Here is a 17,638-nt window from a genome sequence, read left to right on the forward strand (position 1 = left end):
CTGGACTGCAGCGGGAGACAGTCACAGAGGCTCAGTCCTAAATTCCTTACATTTTATTGCGCAAGCAAAAATAGACAATGTCAGTCTCACAAGACAAACACAAGAGTGATGAGGAGCTCGGCGAGATTTGTTTTAGCACGAGTTAACATCATCCTTCATAATCCAGCTGCTGCTCGCCGTTCTACTCACACACCCATTCAGGAGTAGATAACGGTTTTTAAGTTATGCAGCAGCTGGGCGAGCTCCCTCTATCCCAGTGACATCCAGGTTGCTGTCTTTAAATAAATCACCACATAGCAGCTCTGTCTCCACGCTACAACCACCCAACCCCACCAAAAAAACACCACGAAACACACGCACAGAGGACACACTGTTCTGCTAGCTTTTTGCCTTATTAACAGGATCTCCTCAGGAAGCCGGAGTCCCCCTGCTGTAGGCGGGAGCACGCTCGACAGGCTGGAGAAATCTCTCCACTTTGACATTTATCCTCATAACATGGCAAATAATCATCTACATGCTGGAGGAAGGGGAAGGGAGATTTAAAAAAGCACAAGAAGCATGGACTTACTACTGCTGCAGGTCAGAGGCTGTTTCCAGGGGGCTGAAAGAGGGGGCACTCTGCAACAAACCAAACAAAGAAGTCATTGATAGATCCACAGGAAGGTCTCCTCCAGCTAGAACAGAGGCAGGAGCATTAGCTATGGCCAGACTCTCTCTTCTCTTCCTCTCTGCTGTTCACTCGCTGCTCTGGGTTTCTGCCTCGAGCACCCGGGGTTCTTAGCCTCTCTGGACTGGTCTTGGCATGGAGGGAGTAAGCGTGTGTTTTGGCCTGCATGCAAGTTGGAGAAAACAAGCGGCAGTGAGGAGAGAGGAGGGGAGGGGAGGGGGGAGGAGAGGGGTGGGGGGAGTGGGCGTGCATCGGTCAGGGGGGCGCCCATGCGGGGAGGGGGCTGTCACAGGCTCAGCCAATGGGCTGCTGTGTTCCCGTGAAGCCGTCTCTTTTGTCTGGTATTGAGTCACTCTCATTACCAGTGGACCAGACCAGGGACAATTAACCAGCTGGTGGTGCGAGCAGGCCGAATTACACACACACACACACACACACACACATTCACACACACACTCACACTTGACAATCTATCTCACACACTTACAGAGACACAAACGCTTCCTGACAAATAGAACACAGTAGAGCATTTTCAGAAACATAATTATTTTTCAGAAACATAATTAAAACAATGTTATAAATGACAAAGAACAAAAACATGAAGCAGAACAAATAAATCAAAGTGTAGAGGAGTATAAAAGGAGAGGTAGGTGTTACTGAGGTGCAGATAGTATCTTCAAAACACAGGGCTGGTCACTCAGTGTGGCAGCAGCACCCACTAGCATTTTGAATGGTTTAGGGCCAACTAAATTTAGCCCACTGTTTCTGTTGCTTTCCTCCTCTCGGACGTCACAGCAGGTAAAAATAACAGACGTGACACGGGCACTATGAATAAGAGCACAAGTGTTGTTTGCAAATACGATTGCACAATCCCTCATCCCAGCCAGCCCTGCCCTGCCCTGCCCCGCTCTTAATGCCACATCCACTTCCCCACGGCGCGGCCAAGCCTCCGCTTCCTACGCTGATGACCAGACAAGGAACATTCTCCGCAGCTCATTTGCCACAACATGCCTTTCCACTTAGTTGCCAGGGCAGAACTATCATTAATAACCTTTCAGAATAAATGCCTATCTTTATAAGAACAGAACATCAGGCTGGCAGGTCTGATAGTCGGGTCTATTTATAAAGCCAAATGTTCCATGTTGACTTGGAGAACGCACCGGGTGTCATTGAATAATCTGCAGCTCTTCCTTGTGTTGCTACGTCTTGTGAGCCCCCTCAAATCTGATATCAGGGGGAGAAGATAGTGTCCTCTGACACCCCTGAGTAATTGGGCTTACACACACACACACACACACACATGCACGCACACACACACGCACAAATACACGTACACACACTCACACGCCCACAGTGGAAAGTAAACAGGAAAAAAGCATGGACGGCTTATCTGAGTAAAGGAATGGAATCTTAATCTGGTTATTTACAAGATGCCTGATTAGTGTCAGTTTATGTGAACTTTCCTTTGTACAAAAGGGTAAAACTGTTAAATTTCAAACTAATCCTGCACTCATATCACTTAGTGTCACATTACTGTCATAGTTGCATGACTCCCTTTTTAATCCAGTTTAGGAAGTAAAGGGGTCAGACAGAAGGTAGGGGCGGAGTGATGCTAAAACGAGTTATCAGATGTAGACACACAGAGCATGAAAGTGCTCACTCAAAGTGTGAAGCGTCTGGCGCTGTGAACGGACATGACGGACGGCCTCAGTGAGTCAGTGGAACACCGATGACAACGTTTCTGCAGAATTTCATGTGCATGTTTCCTAACAGGTGCCCCTGGCTGCTCAGGGCTGCGGCTCCTGTGCGCCCGCTTTCATATTCAAAATAGCGATCATGAGTAGGTCATGGTAACATGAATCCCATTCTTTCCAGCACCTTATTTGTGTTGATATGTTCTCATGAAAACAAACAGCTCCCCCAGTGTGAGGGGCCTGTTATAGCCACACGCCCCTCGTCTCATCTCCTGCTAAATGCTTAAAGGTAAAGGTTAAGTGTATAACAGAGGTTAAATATGAAAGCACAATGAGCTGGCAGGCTTACGGAGTTGCCTCCTTTAGAATATGTCAGGTGGTAGGGGGAGGCTCTGTGTAACTCGGCGCTGAGACACTGTGGCAGCGGCCCCCTCGTCAGCATATGCTCGACAGATGGAGTCACTCTGTCGGTTATAGGGGGCCGAAACGCTCTTCCTGACCGGAGCTATGTGTGGAATTCCAGCTTCAGCTGCAGCATCCGTGAGTCTGAGTTTGACCGTATAGCTGTGGCTGTCGCCGGAGGTGTCTCCAGGCTCCTGTTGAACCCGGAGCTTGTTAATATTAATCAAGAGGACCATTACTGTGATTATACACAGGTGTCACTCCTACTCAGTGGCTATTAGGTGACTATAAGAGGCTGCGAGTGGACCAGTAATGATGATTTGACAGGAGGAGGTGCAGAAACAGTGCAGTCTTCCTTACAGTGAAGCTGCTCTTTATAGAGGCACTTTGTTGACAACTGGGTAATTAGTGGTGTGAAACCACAAGAAGTTATAAAAAATGAAGTTCAAAGGTATAAGATGGAAGAAGTTTCCCGTTATTATAATATTACTTCATTAGTCAAAGTGGGTTTTCTCAGCACTTCAGAGGTTATTAATAAGAACGAGAGCTAAGTGGAGCAGAGCCAGAAAGGCCCCGCTCCCCATTTAACTCCTGAGCACTGTCGTTTTTGTGGGACTTCCAGTCATATCTCTCCTCCAGTAACACAGAGAGAGTGACTACTGATATGTCAATCAAACCCCAATGAGCCAGTGTGTCTGGCTGAGCCTTAAGGTCAAATGCTGCACATACCAGGTGCAGCTTTAGAAGTGACTTTGACATTAAACAGGAGCCAGTCATCAAGCCCAGCTCATCTGGCAAACATCCAGGCTGCCATGAGACAGGAGTCGGCCGCCTCCACGGCTAAACCTCCTCCGCATATACACTAACCTGGAAACGGGAGGAGGCTGGCCCTGCGTCTGGCTGATGCTCGGACATGACCTCATGTTGTAGCTAGCGGTGCCACCTCATATGATCCAGGGTGTGGTGGTGGTGGTGTGGCTCCGACTGACAGAGAGCGAGGAGACGCAACATCTGTTTGTGGGCAGCCAATGCCACAGTTGTCTGGTGCCATCTAAGACCTGAGGCATGGATTTGTCATGACACCGTATACTGCTTCAACATGCCTGCACCACTTTGGATATTTTGGTAAATCTGCTAGATGGCAGACGGGCAGCAATTATTATTTCAAGGGCCTGGGATTATCCTGGAGCCCAGGACTCGCGCGGACTGCAGCCTCTCCAAGTGAAGAGTGACTTCTGGATGAATCACCCTGTGAAGGCCTTCGGCTCACGATATGAATTCTATCTGGCAGGGCGCATATGGAAATGAAGGAAACAAAGTGTTACTCTTGGGTGTTGAGTTAACGGCATCAGAAGAGCAGAGCTGCAGCCATGTTTGGCAAGAGATCCCAACATCCTGTTGTAAAGAAAATATGAGTGTGATAAACTCAGAACAGCCCTTTAATTGGTCCTTTATCACAGACACCTGTGCTGCAATTGGAGCGCAATAAATCCTGATCAATAATCAGCCTTATTAAACATTAATCATCCCAACTGCAGAGGGACAGGAGCCACAGCTAACGTCGGGGGGTCAGAGTGTTTTTGTTGTCTGAGCTGATCGTGCTCACTCAGCCTCACAGATACAAATAAACCACTGAGAGATACGTTTGAAGAAGGCAAAAATAGATCTCAGTCGACTATTTTAGAGACTGCTGGGGGATAAAATCCTTTTAAATTCTATGTGGTGATGAGGAGGAACAACAGCAACAACTCTGAAATAGTTTTGCTGCCGATATACATTCAGAAAAATGTTTAGGGTTAAACAAAATATACAATAATGATGAAAAAACAGGTTCATAACAGGTTGTTTTCATAAAACCACATTGTTGGGACACATGGTAGTAAATTTAGTTCAAGAGGAAATAAATTTTCTTCTTGTGCATGCTGTCACATAAGTTTTGTTTTTATGTGCACGGTCAAAAACAAAAATGATTTGGGGCAAGATTTGCAGGTGAAAGTGGGAGTAGAACTGAGAGTAGTCCTTACAGACAGACACGGGTTGTTTAGGCAATTACTTGAACATGGATGTTATCACATGCAATAAAATACAATATACTGTCACTTTGAAGACAGCGACCACTTACCGCTTTGTCAAACTCCATCTCTGAAAAGAATTTATACCAAGGCTCATTCTCTAAATCTACATCTTCTGGACTTACATCCTGAGTCTAGGGGGCATGGCAACAGGAAGAGGAGGAGAAAGACAAAGAGAAGACAGTTCAGACAGCACAGAAAATACACACCTGTGCTCATGAGCCACATCAGACACCTGATATCTGAAGACACCTGTTGGTTTCTTTTAGCAGATTAAAGGATAGATTCACATTTTCAAGTTGTTTTAAAGGAATAGTTTGATGTTTGGGGAAAAGCTAATTAGATTTTTTTTGCAGAGGTTAAGAAGTGGATTGATGCCACTGGAGCAGGCTTGGAACGATGATTACATAATATTGCTGCTGTTCAGTGACATATTTATACTCTTGTATGTCTTAAAGGGATAGTTCAACATTTACATTACAAGACAGAGTTGTTTTAGAGGTAAATTCATGCAAAACAGCTGATGCGTGCTCCCGTCTGGGGCAGTTTTTCTGCAAGCAGTCTCTGCATTTTCGCTGTCTCGTAACGTTATTATCTCATGGCGTGGTGAATGTGCAGGTCACAACTTGTCCTCGAGAGCGTTTTGGAGTTGTTGGATTGTGTATTTGATGAGGTTGATGAGGGAAACCAAGAAATCCCATTAGCCTCCGTAGTGTAGCTCTGAGCAGCTCATGGCTCTGCTCCGCCGTTCTAAAAATAGCTTGCGCTGACAATTAAAGGTAACCTACTTCTAAAACTATAGGGATTATGGCAATGGGCCAATTTGCCAAAATGTTGAACTATCCCTTTAAGTTTAAAATATAATACAATTATATATGATTTGAAAAACACCAGATAAATGGTATAATTATATTGTGACCTCCCACTCCTGTCATAATATTGTATATTGTGTTTATGTGGGCTGGACTGTATGGAGATATTAACTCTTGGATATTGCCAAAGCCTAGACTGGAAACAAGGGGAGACAGAGGACAGCTGAGGCAGCCTGGCTCTGTGGAACAGCAACAGCCTCCAACCTACAACAGAAATCAGCCTAAAAGCATCTCTAAAGCTCCCTAATTAACATGTATCACCTCATTTTAATAATGTGTACAGAAACCTCGTGCTCACTCCAGGATGTCCCTGCGCCTAAGTAGTGGTCTGGCACTTAGCTCCTTAAACAAACAGAATTAAACATGTCAGTTGTCAGGCTTTGGAGGCACTGGCAGGTGGATGCTGTTAACAGGCTAGCTGTTTCCAGCCTGTGTGCCAAGCTAAGCTATGTGGCTTCTGGCTCTAGCTGTATATTTCATGCAGGTGGCATCAATCTTCTCACTGACCTCTGGACAAGAAAACCCACAAACATATTAAATGCTGAAAATGTTGAATGTTGAAACTATTCCTTTGATATGATACTCACAAACCTACATGCACAGTAAGAAAGCTACAGGTCACTGTACTTGAAATACAGAGAGGGATTTTTTGACAGATAAACATCTGATTTGGTTGCAAAGCCGTAATATTAGCCTCAGCTTAAAGCACTGTTACAACTATTCTCAGCTGTTCGTGTATGGACAGGAACATGCTGGAAACTACGCTTGAAAAATATGAATCTACCCTCTAAGAGACTCTTACAAAGAAGTGCAGTTAATGTGAACTATATATTTATTGATTTCATCTTATTCTATGTAATCAACAGACATATTCTGACAATGACCAACAAAACATGCAACCCCACTTTTAGGTGTCATATTTAGACCAATGCAACTTAAAGTAAAAAAAAAAATCAATAAAATAATGGAGCTAATGATGAGAAATGACCGGCTCCAGCACCAAGGACACTGACCTGACATTACTGAAACCACCACAGTCCATTACTTTACAGCGGTCCCAGGATGAACTGGAGCCAACAGTAATGAGTGAGTTTGTTGGCCCTGGGATCAGGTCAGATCTTGGCTAACGACATCTATTAGTATGATGTAATTGAGTATTTGACAAACAATTATTACATAATCAGCAAACTACTTCATGACAATACTGCACATCCCCACGTCCACTGTTACGCAATAGGGACATATGAGGAATACGAGCCTCTCTCTTTAGTAAAAATTACATTGTACATATAGGCAGCAGCTGCCAGGACTCTTCTATATGTTGCACAGCTTATCCAGACAAGACAGCCCTCAAGGACACTGAATAAATGCTGCAGCTTTAGATTCAACACAGAGAGTTCAGGCTAGAGACCAAAGTCAGAAAACACACAGGATCCAGGGTTTTTTTTTTTTTTTGCATTCGCTGGGATCCTCTCACTCTGAGCTGATTCAGCCCAATAACCTTAAATTGAAGACAGGAAGACAATGGCTATCCTCCTTGTAAGTGATACCCCCCCCACCCCCCCACCCGCCCCCCTCGCTGTCAGCCAGGATCATCTGTCGCCGCAACAGGACACCCTTTAGGAATGTGGTGCACATGGCGATTCACGCTACACATACATCGCCTCCTGAGCCGCTGGGGGAAGCTGCCATAGATACAGAGGTGGTGGGTGAGAGGAGGAGGAGGAGGAGGAGGGGGTTCGGATGGTGTGCTGAGGGTGGGGGGGGGGGCAGCTCGCACAACATGCACACATAAAGAGAGAGACAGAGACAGAGAGAGGGAGGCAAACAGGCAGGCGGCTAGCATACCGTTCGCTCCAGCTTCAGCACCGACGATTTCCCCGGCTCGTATTCAAAGATGCTCTTGGGCTCGGCGCGGTACTTCCTGGTGTCTACCTTTTTATCCGGGGGCTCCCACTCGTTCCTGTGGAGAGGTGGGTGTCAGGGAGGGGTGGTGATGTGGGATGGGAGAGAGCCAATCCTTATCAAGTAGTCTCCATGGCAACCGGCATAGGCTAAGATGTTTTTTTTTTAATTTAAACATGACGTCTGTCCTCATTATCCCTGCTCTCTCTCTCCCTCTCCTCCGCTCCTCCTCTCTCTCTCTCTCTCTCTCTCTCTCTCTCTCTCTCTCTCTCTCTCTCTCCCTCTCTCTCTTCCTCTAATGATGATATGACTGAAAATCCAATTCATGGTTGAGTCAAATCAGTAATTCAATCAGGTAAACCAGATTGGTCCCAGTGACAAAAAACAGAACGCCTCATTTCCCCGAGAGAATTTCTTAATTCACAGCCGACGCTTAAATTACTGTTCAGAAAATCACTGAAGTCTGACTCTTAAATAATAAAAAAACAAAACACAGATCGATCTTACACCTGTTCACACCACACAAACACACCGACAAAAACATTGCATGAGTGAAATCCTCAAGGAAATCCAGGAGCAGCAGCAGCAGCAGCAGCGTTTATTACACCCTTACATAAAACTGAGGAAGGAGGAAGGTCAGGGCTCCACATGTCATCTGCAGTTTATCCTCCATCACCTGTCCTCCTTCATCACGCTATCACTCATTTCTCTGAGAGGAGATCATCCTGTGTCAGTGCTGACATGTGTGTGCGTGTGTGAAGCTCAGATTTGCCCAACCAGAAAGGGGAAGTGTCTTTCCTGTTCTGTTGTGCACGGTCATGTTTCGTTACATAAATCTGCAGCGTGTGTGTGTGTGTGTGTGAACAAAGAAGAAAACAAACTGTCACAAGACACTTTTTTTTCTTCCTGGAAGTACTGTAAGGTTAAAGTCACAGTGAGAGAACATGCTCATTGTAAACACTCATCTACCATCACGGGCCATGGGTTCATATATCATGGGAGCTCTGCCTGTCAGAGAAGCAGACATAAATAGGATTTTTTCTGGTCGTGTGGTTGTATCGTTTCTATACCCTGTTGTTGAAAGTGTGATGGGATGTAAACAGCTGGAGCAGGTGAAGGTCACTGACCTTTTGGCAGAAGGTTTGAGGGAAGAGGATCTAGTTGGCACCGGCATGGAGCGACCTCTTGAATCCACCTCTGCGTCGCTTTTTGACCGTGGGACCGATCTCACTGAAAACGGATACATACAGTAAATCAACTGGGTGATACTTAGATACATTAACATAACCAGTATTGATAAACCCAGACCTACAACTCACCATCTTCCAAGTAGCCAAGTGGGGTGGGGCCATCCTCTGAAAGAAAGAGGTAGAAAACATTCAAAAGTTGTTTATTATCATTTTGTAAGTGTGCCAATCTCAGCTACTTGAAAGGTAATCAACACAGCACAACGCTAAATTATTCAAAGGCTTTAAAAACACTTTTTCCAGTGTTTGTCCTCCTGCCTCACACCTTCCATTAGGCTGGGCATCAAATTAAATCAAAGTGTGTCAAATCAAAGCGTTTTACAGGAAGCATTACTGAGGGATCTAAAACGGGATGTGAGCGTCAATGAGCATCAAGGCTCTGAATAAGTAATGCACTGTAAAGCAGGAACGCCACAGCCGGCACAGCCAGAGTGAGCCCTGCGTATAAGTTATTTATTATCTTTGAGATAATATTTACAGAGTCAGATCAGTCACAACGACACATGGAGGGCCTTTGTGTTGAGCTGAGACTGAGAAACCCAAAGAGGACGTCTGGCAGCTCCTCCTCTCGTTTTGCAAACCTTCTCCTCCGAGATGAACAGATCCAACAACACAAACTCTAAACCATCCACAACTTAACGCCAATCACTAATTGGTGGAGCTTATTATGAACAACAAACACTGAGGCCTCCACTAAGCCCATGATTGTCCACAACCTCAACGCAGGACTGCAGCAGCACCTAGTGGCCATGACCCTATACTGCATCCCAGTCACAGTCTGATCATGTTCATGAATTAGCATCTATAAACAAGAAACTGATAATATTAGATGATTAATAGAAAAAAACAGAAGCCAAGCTGTTCTGCTGCTACAGTTTTCAGTTGTTACGATACTATAGTAATAGTTTGGTAGAATTACACCACGAGGTTTCGTGCATCCTAATTATCAACACACATACAGGAGCAATGACAAAGAAGAGAATTTGTCCAATCTGTGTTTTTCAGTCCGTGCGACACTTTTGTTTAAATCCAGATCACTGATTGGGATCAAATGTGTTTGTGCCACTCATACCATCAAACTCTAACATCAGGATCAGCACGAAACTTGCAATGTATTTAGAACTGACAGAAATAGTTACTCTACTGTGAGGAATGGAGGGAAAAAGATTAGTTTAAAGGTCCCATATCAAATTAAGTGATATTTCAGTGTCTTTTTGATTATAAATGCACACTATTGAGAAACTGAGCCTTAAAAACCAGCCGTCAGGATTTCTGTGTCTTAGTGATGTCACAACGAAGCAGGATTTGGTTTCACAGAGCGTGAAATCTGCTCTATTTTTATTGGATCACTCAGAGCGTGGAGGCGCTGTGCTGACTGACACCAACCTGTTACACTGTAACACTAGAGCTCCAGACAGAGGAGATGGAAAATTGCACCGAGATGGTTTTTGGTTCAATAAATCTATGCAAGTGATGACAGTGTGCGGGAGCTTTTTCTTATGGTTCTTAAAACCACAAGTATATGGATCAACATTTCAAATAAAACACTGGGGGAGTGTAAAATATGGGACCTTTAAATCCTTTCAAATACTTAGGACATCTTCAAGGTTATGTAGTTTTGTACTTCACATGGGATCAGTATCACAACTGAAGTATTTGAAAGGGCCCGGGATGGCTGCAGGTTAGTAAAGCTAACAAGAGTTACTGCCATCGGATACCTTTTGATTTCATCTGAATGTCATAGTTCTCAGGGAAAATGTAGGTGGGGCGGTAAGGGTTTTCCTCAATAGGCTCTGAGCACAGTGATGGAGAGACAGAGGACAACGTGACATAACATACAAACACATATAGGAACATACACAAGGCTTGGACACAACAGAGAAACATGACAGGAAAAAGTGAAACATACAGAGAGGAAATGATGATCAACTCTTACCAGGTATTTTGTGTATCTGTTTGAACATGGTCTTATACCAGTCTTTGGACTTTTCAGTGTTCTGAAATTAAAACGTGGACATTTTCAACCAATAACAAATCAATGAATAACAAGTATTTCCACTTCGAGCAGGAGGAGAGCAAACATTTTGTCTAGCTACTAACTTTAACACTGGCTGCATTTCATTATCATGTGTCAGTTCCGTCAGTCCAGTGCTAGAGTGTTTGTCTATGCCAAGCAACTTTGATTACTTTTGCAGTTCAGTTATACATGTGGATTTCTGTTACGTCAATAATTTTCTATTTCTGAATTTCCCTCCTAGGGATTAATAAAGTATTTTCTATTCTATTCTATTCTATTCTATTCTATTCTATTCTATTCTATTCTATTCTATTCTATTCTATTCTGTTCTATTCTATTTTATTCTAATATCTCCTAAAATGTATGCTTTTCTATTAGAAAAATTAGATCAACATTATTATAATGCAAGAAATGTGTTTTATATACTTCACTGTAACATCATGTGTTCAATATGAGAACAAAACAGCCATTAAACCTCTGCAGTCTTAATCTGACGGTAGGTGTTGTCACTCACCCGTACAGGCACAATGGGCCTGTTGAGAGGACTGAGGACAGGGGAGTGCAGTGACAGTCGCAGCCTCTTCCCATCCATGTCAGGGACAGGACTCACTGAGTCTCTGCCAGGATCAGGGCTTTTGTCTCTCTCTGGGGTTGTTTCTGTTAAAAAAAAAAAAAAAGTCAGACAAAATGTTCACAGCAAATTTAAAATGACACATAACACATGGGACAAGTTCAGTCAGGGATCTGGTGCGAGAGTTAAAAAGACTTGCAGGTGACATGTCATGGACCACATATTACCACAAATATTCATTCTGACATGAGGAAAACACAAGTGTGATTATAACATTAACAAATCCTGCATCTTTCATCCCCAGATGGACTTAAAGCCTGGACTCTGTTTAGTTGATTTCCTCTTTGTCCCAGTGGGCTTCCTGCATTTTGTGATTATCTGCCCACTGCAATTAGCTGCACCTGTGACTCGTTAGCGACTGCCCCTCTGTGTGTGTGTGTGTGTGTGTGTGTGTGTGACCTCTTTCTTCCACAGTGTGTCTGTTCTCTTTGATGTTTCTTTGTGTTCTTATGTAAGTGCAACCCTCATTTCATACTATAGCGTAGTGTTATACTTTAAACTGAGGCCACAGCTGATAAATATAGCACAAAGCCAAATGCTAAAACCTACTGAGTCAGTCAGTAATAAGTTCTCTAACAGTGCTATTTAAAAAAAAAAGCTAACATCAGCCACTACAACTGTAGCACCTAATGTACTATGTAATGAAGTAAGGATGTGTTTTATTGCTGATGAGCTGAATTGAAACCATCGTCGACGTGACTGGTGCGACCTGTGGTTTTCCTGCTAACACAATTCAAAATATCAACTGTAACAAAAGGATTGTTGTGGTGTGTGTGTGCGTGCGTGTGTGTGTGAAATACTAATTATCAACCCACACGGAGTATCTGAGGGCAGCATATCCTGTGTCAACACCAGTTTATACACATATATGAGTTGTAGCAACACTTGAGATATGACATTAGATCTTTATCTAATATACACTTGGCAAGAGATGGCAACAAGTGATTTGTGAAGCTGACAATGCAGTCAGCATCCACAGGAAAAAAAACCAAAAAAAAAACCTTCAAAACAACGATGCTATCGATACAACTGATAAAACCTAAGTCATCTACAAACAGCACGCAGGCACAGGCAGCAGAAGTCGGGGTAGGAAACACCTATCAGCATCTACAGTGTTATCTCTCATGCATTTCTAACATCCTGTTGTGATGTTATCTGCCCAGTCCCACCCTCCCCCCAAGCGAAGACTCATACACAGCTGCAACCAACATCCTCCAACCACTGCACCCACTCAAATACTAAACTGCATGGCAAATGAATAAACTGTCAGTGGACTGATTTGCCAGGACCTCCCTCATTCGCCTCTAGTGGTAAATTATTCCCCTTGTTCTGTTAAAGAAAAGGTTAAAAGATTGGATCATCCTCCCTTTAAACATGGGGGATGATGTGGTGCATTGTAACCACTGGACATTTGGACATTCAGGTTTTCCATCTATGACCACATGAGCACTGGGCCACTGACTTTCACACTGCAGCGATCTCACTACTTCAACTACAGAACGTCGTTGCGCTTTTCTTTTTTTTTTGTAACAGACAAGAATGATGACATCACAGTGCAATGCGATGAATCTAATGTTAATTTAAACAGACGTATTTTTGGCTTCTCGTGTGTATTTCAGATAATACAAACAAGCAGAGAGAGTGAGTTGGAGACAGTGACGGAGAGAGCAGCAGACAGGCCAAGATGAAGCAGCAGGAGAGGGAGGGGAGGAGAACGGATCAGCCAAAATGTGACACAACTTTGCAGGAGAAATGCTTTAAAGATTACACTTGTCTCCATTACCGCCCCTCCTCGGAGGGTGTCTTCTGTTTCTACTGCGCTCAATACTCTGCAACACAAGAGTCAGCTTACTTCAAAAGCACATTCTGCATTTTTGTCAAGACTGATTCTCAAAACCAGTGCTCATAAAAACAGCCGATTCACGAAGCAGCTGTGATGATGATGACACTGGTTGAGGAGCCAAGGCCTGTTGCTGTGAAACTACTGTATCATGCAAGCCTGAGAGACAACTGCATCACTCCTGCTTCACAATTTCATGCACGTATAAAGTATGAGGAGTACCTGACAGAAACTGTCTGGGGGGGGCACTGTGGAGCCATTAGCCACATCAATATGCAAGACCCATAAAACACTTTCACAAGATCTGACGTGTGTGTAAGAGTGTGATGAGTTTTTGAGTGTGTTTCTCAAAAAGAGTGTTAACAGAGCAACTACAACAGGGAGCACTGCTCAGGCCCTGATGCTATTAAACTGACACAAACACAGATCACATGATCAAAACAACCGACTTGCCTTCACTCAAGAATAACATTTTTTCAAAACAGATATGGTCATGAAACAAGACAGGTGAGATTGGGTAGACCAAGAACTAATGCCATGAAAAAAAAAAAACGGTTATGTTTAGAGCCATTTCTGGTTGGAATAAGTTGCCATATATCACGACCCAAGCAACAAGTAAAGAAAGTAAAAAAAACAAAAAAAAAAACAGCTAAAAAGGTTATTCTTGGGTAAAGGCCTGAGGAATATGTGACCTGTTTATGCTGAATTTGTTTTATGAAATTGTTATCTCAATGTATTTGGTAACTTGTTATAAATTTGATTGTTGGCACGTGTGTGTACTTGTGTGTGAGTGTGTGAGCGTGTGTAGGGGGGAAATTAGTATTGTATTCATGCATGTATTTACGTAAAATATTATTGTAATTTGGATTTCTATGCATGTTTTAACATGGACCCCAGGAAGAGTAGCTGTTGCAGGAGTAACAGCTAATGGGGATCCAAATAAACAAATACGCACGCATCATTACAAATATCTATTGGATATCTTCAACAAGCCCCTGGTGCATACCTTTCAAATGAGAAAGATGCTTTTGCTGCACTGTTGTGAGAAAAAGACAAGACACAGACAAGACAGTGAAATGTGACTAAAAAGTAAAGCACAGAGAGAAAGACAAGGTTAATGGATCACAGACAGGAGACAGTAAGACAGACAGACAGACAGACAGACAGACAGACAGACAGACAGACAGACAGACATATTAATACCGTATGTTCATGTGTGTTATGTCACAGACTGGTGCGCTCACCTCTGTTGTGCTGCAGCAGGACTAAGGTGGGGTTAACTGTGCTCGTGCAGGGATACGCAGAGCCGGGCGACACTGTCATACAGTTGTGAAGGTCAGTGAAGGATGGAGCCTGGTTTTCTTTTATGCTTTCTGGCGAATTGGCCTGAAAGGGACAGAAAATATAAAAACTTTAAAATCCTTAATTAAAGACCTTAAAAGGAGGAGACCACACAGTCCTCATAATTGTTAAACCGCAAAGAGCTGAGCAAAGATCCGGAGTTAAATGGGCTGGAAGTGAACGTACCTGGCACTGAATGTTGTTTACAGGAGGTAAATCAGCTGTGATGCTGCTGCCTCCCTCTGCCAGTCCTGCTTTAGAGCTGTCTCCATTAATCTGACTCGTCCAGCCGCCTGAAAAGAGTCCAGAGCGCTCTCAGTTTGGCAGAATAAAAAGCACTGAGGATGATACTGAAAAGTACAGCATTTCCGTGAACTTATCACACCAAAACCAGAAAGCCATAAGAGCTAATTGCTGATCAAATAAATCTCCATTTGTGTCCGTTGGGTGTGAATGATTTCTTTTGGTGGTTTTCATGCACAGAGTTGTTAATATCCCCTGAAAAAGGAAGAAAAAAAAGAAAAAAAGATTCTCCCACAATCTCTGAACTTTGTCATCAGGACAAAGCGCCCATTCACTCCGCTGCATAGGCCGTTTGTTCCAATGGCCTTTATATTCAGTCTCTACAACAATTAAAGCATCTCCCCAAAAGCCTTGGCCGGCCTCCAGTCCAGTTCCACTGTGCTCTACGCAACAAACAAGCCCACAGTCAAGGCCCCCTGCTCCAAAGTGCAGTGTGGGCAGGCCACAACAAAAGAGCCCTTTGATGCTCTCCTGAAAATATGAGCAATCGCCCTTTATCACTAGTGTGCCCAGTGACTTAGCACAGATTTCAAAACGTGGCGAGTTATATAATCCTGACATCAAAACAGAGCTGTGGAAGGCACGTGAGGAATCCTTATGATGAAATGTTTTCTAAATGGCAGCAACATTCACATCCTCCGTCCACATTCTGCAGCTGCTCCTGCCTCTAAATACTTTTCTCATCATATGGAGAGGATGTTAGGAAACAGCTGTGACTCACTCGGCGCTGTGATGACGTTCGGCTCTTCGCTGATGCAGCCCTCGTCGTCTATGTGGACCAGGGTGGCCCTCAGGGTCACGACTCCTTTCCCTTTGCACACTCTGCTGGGGTCCAGATCTGCACACATTCAAAATAAGAGTCTCACTTCCACAGCTCTTCATTGTTCAAGGCAGAGCAGTGTCATTTTTCTGTACCGTCAGAGCTCGCCTGCCTCAGAGGAGCTGCTGGGAATCCAAGTTATCACTACCTCACGGCCCAAATCACCAAAATAGAACTGTAACATCAAAACCAGGTCACTAATTTAATATCCTGTAGTGCCATAAAACTAATTGCCGTGATCACACCATCAGCGCTGGAATTACAGCGGCTGGAACCTAACCAACCGCTATGTTTTTTTTTTTTTGTTGTTGTTTTTTCAGGTTATTAAAGTGACACCTCGTTATTGACAAATGGGTTTTTAAAAGCATCCGTCTACGTTTACTTTGCGGGTATGAGGTGTCCCACAGTTGCAGGCGCTGAAAGATTGATGAGGGCGGAGGGATACGTCACCTGAGGCAGGAATCAGGTCAGGAGAACCCTTCATGGTTTTCAGGGGCGTGATCTTGACCTCGCAGGCTGCTCGAGGACGTGGAGGGACTGAAAGATACACACACAGATACAGAAACAGGAAGACATTTTTATGTGTGTTTAAAATGTTATACAAATGTCAGTTAAGGTAAAGAACAAAGTAAGACAGATTATAAGAGAGATTCACCACGCTATGAGATAATAACGGGACATTACGAGACAGAGTTGTTTTCGAGGCAAATGCAGAGACTGTTTGCTGAAAAACTGCCCCCGACGGAAACGCGCATCAGCGGTTTTGCATGAATTTACCTCGAAAACAACTCCGTCTTGTAACGTTTCGTTATTATATCATACAGCAGCGTGGTCAATGTGCAGGTCACAACTTGTCCACGAGAGCGTTTTGGAGTTTTTGGATTGTGTATTTGATGAGTTTGATGAGGGAAACCAAGAAATTCCATGAGCCTCCGTAGTGTAGCTCTGAGCAGCTCACGGCTCTGCTCCGCTGTTCTAAAAATAGCTTGCACCAACAATTAAAGGTAATAAACCTACTGCTATGACTATAGGGATTATGGCAATGGGCCAATTTGCCAAAATGTTGAACTATCCCTTTAAGTGTTTATTCATACTGTATATCTAACATGCATTATTTACTACTCATTATCACCTATTCATTTAAGTAAATAGTAAAACTATTCATCATAAAACAAGTACAATATGCAGTGGCCAGCACATTTAACCTTAAGCAGGTGTTTAACATCTCTTTGCCCTGGAAGACATGGTTACATAATCATAACATAACATCAGTGAGGTTTGTGATGTAGTTAGGCTGAGAGCTGAACTTACTGGGGGATGCTCTCGGTCTTAGACCGCCCTCTGCTGGAGAGCTCTGAAAAAGACACACAACACAGAGACTTGAAAAGTGAAGTCAAGGAGTGGGTATCTGGAGAGGGTACATAAATCACTGTGGGTTACGTCATTAAAAATGAGCCAGCAGATAAACAAGAAGCAACACAATCAATCAAAGATAATCACATTTGGTTTGTTTCTCCCACCGCAGGGCCAAAGGCAGAGAAGTGTAGTGACTCATCGTTGTCTTAAGATTTTCTGTTTCACTTCACTATGAACATTTATTGAGAAACTAATAGAAATCCCCAGCAGGTGTCACCCCCTGCAGATAGAGTAGCCTACATCCACTGATGTGTGAGATCTCCAGACCAGTGCTTTGCTGCAGTGTTGGCTTGCAGCATACACTGTTGTTTATCGAGATGCAGTATTACACATAGAGAAAAACTTCCCCATATAGAGCTGTCTCGACTGTAACTTCCACTGTGGAGTCAGTGCATCGTCAGATGTAGTCAG

At 43.7% G+C, this 17,638-nt stretch overlaps 1 protein-coding gene across 1 annotated transcript in view; it reads right to left on the bottom strand.

Moving 5' to 3' along the window:
• sorbs1 (sorbin and SH3 domain containing 1) overlaps positions 1-17,165 on the bottom strand; it is a 34,978-nt gene extending 17,813 nt beyond the window's left edge. The window contains exons 1-13 of the mRNA XM_083988145.1: positions 17,123-17,165; positions 16,262-16,348; positions 15,713-15,829; positions 14,875-14,981; positions 14,592-14,733; positions 11,391-11,533; positions 10,796-10,856; positions 10,578-10,652; positions 8,932-8,967; positions 8,740-8,842; positions 7,556-7,670; positions 4,886-4,969; positions 569-618 (exon numbers count right to left, since the gene is read on the bottom strand). Coding sequence (XP_083844271.1) covers positions 569-618; positions 4,886-4,969; positions 7,556-7,670; positions 8,740-8,842; positions 8,932-8,967; positions 10,578-10,652; positions 10,796-10,856; positions 11,391-11,533; positions 14,592-14,733; positions 14,875-14,981; positions 15,713-15,829; positions 16,262-16,295 — 1,067 coding nt within the window. The 5' untranslated portion in view covers positions 16,296-16,348; positions 17,123-17,165. The remainder of the gene's footprint in view (positions 1-568; positions 619-4,885; positions 4,970-7,555; positions 7,671-8,739; positions 8,843-8,931; positions 8,968-10,577; positions 10,653-10,795; positions 10,857-11,390; positions 11,534-14,591; positions 14,734-14,874; positions 14,982-15,712; positions 15,830-16,261; positions 16,349-17,122) is intronic.
• Between the last annotated feature and the right edge of the window lie 473 nt (positions 17,166-17,638).

The sequence above is a fragment of the Trachurus trachurus genome (assembly GCF_905171665.1).
Source record: "Trachurus trachurus genome assembly, chromosome: 15".
Taxonomy (NCBI): Eukaryota; Metazoa; Chordata; class Actinopteri; order Carangiformes; family Carangidae; genus Trachurus; species Trachurus trachurus.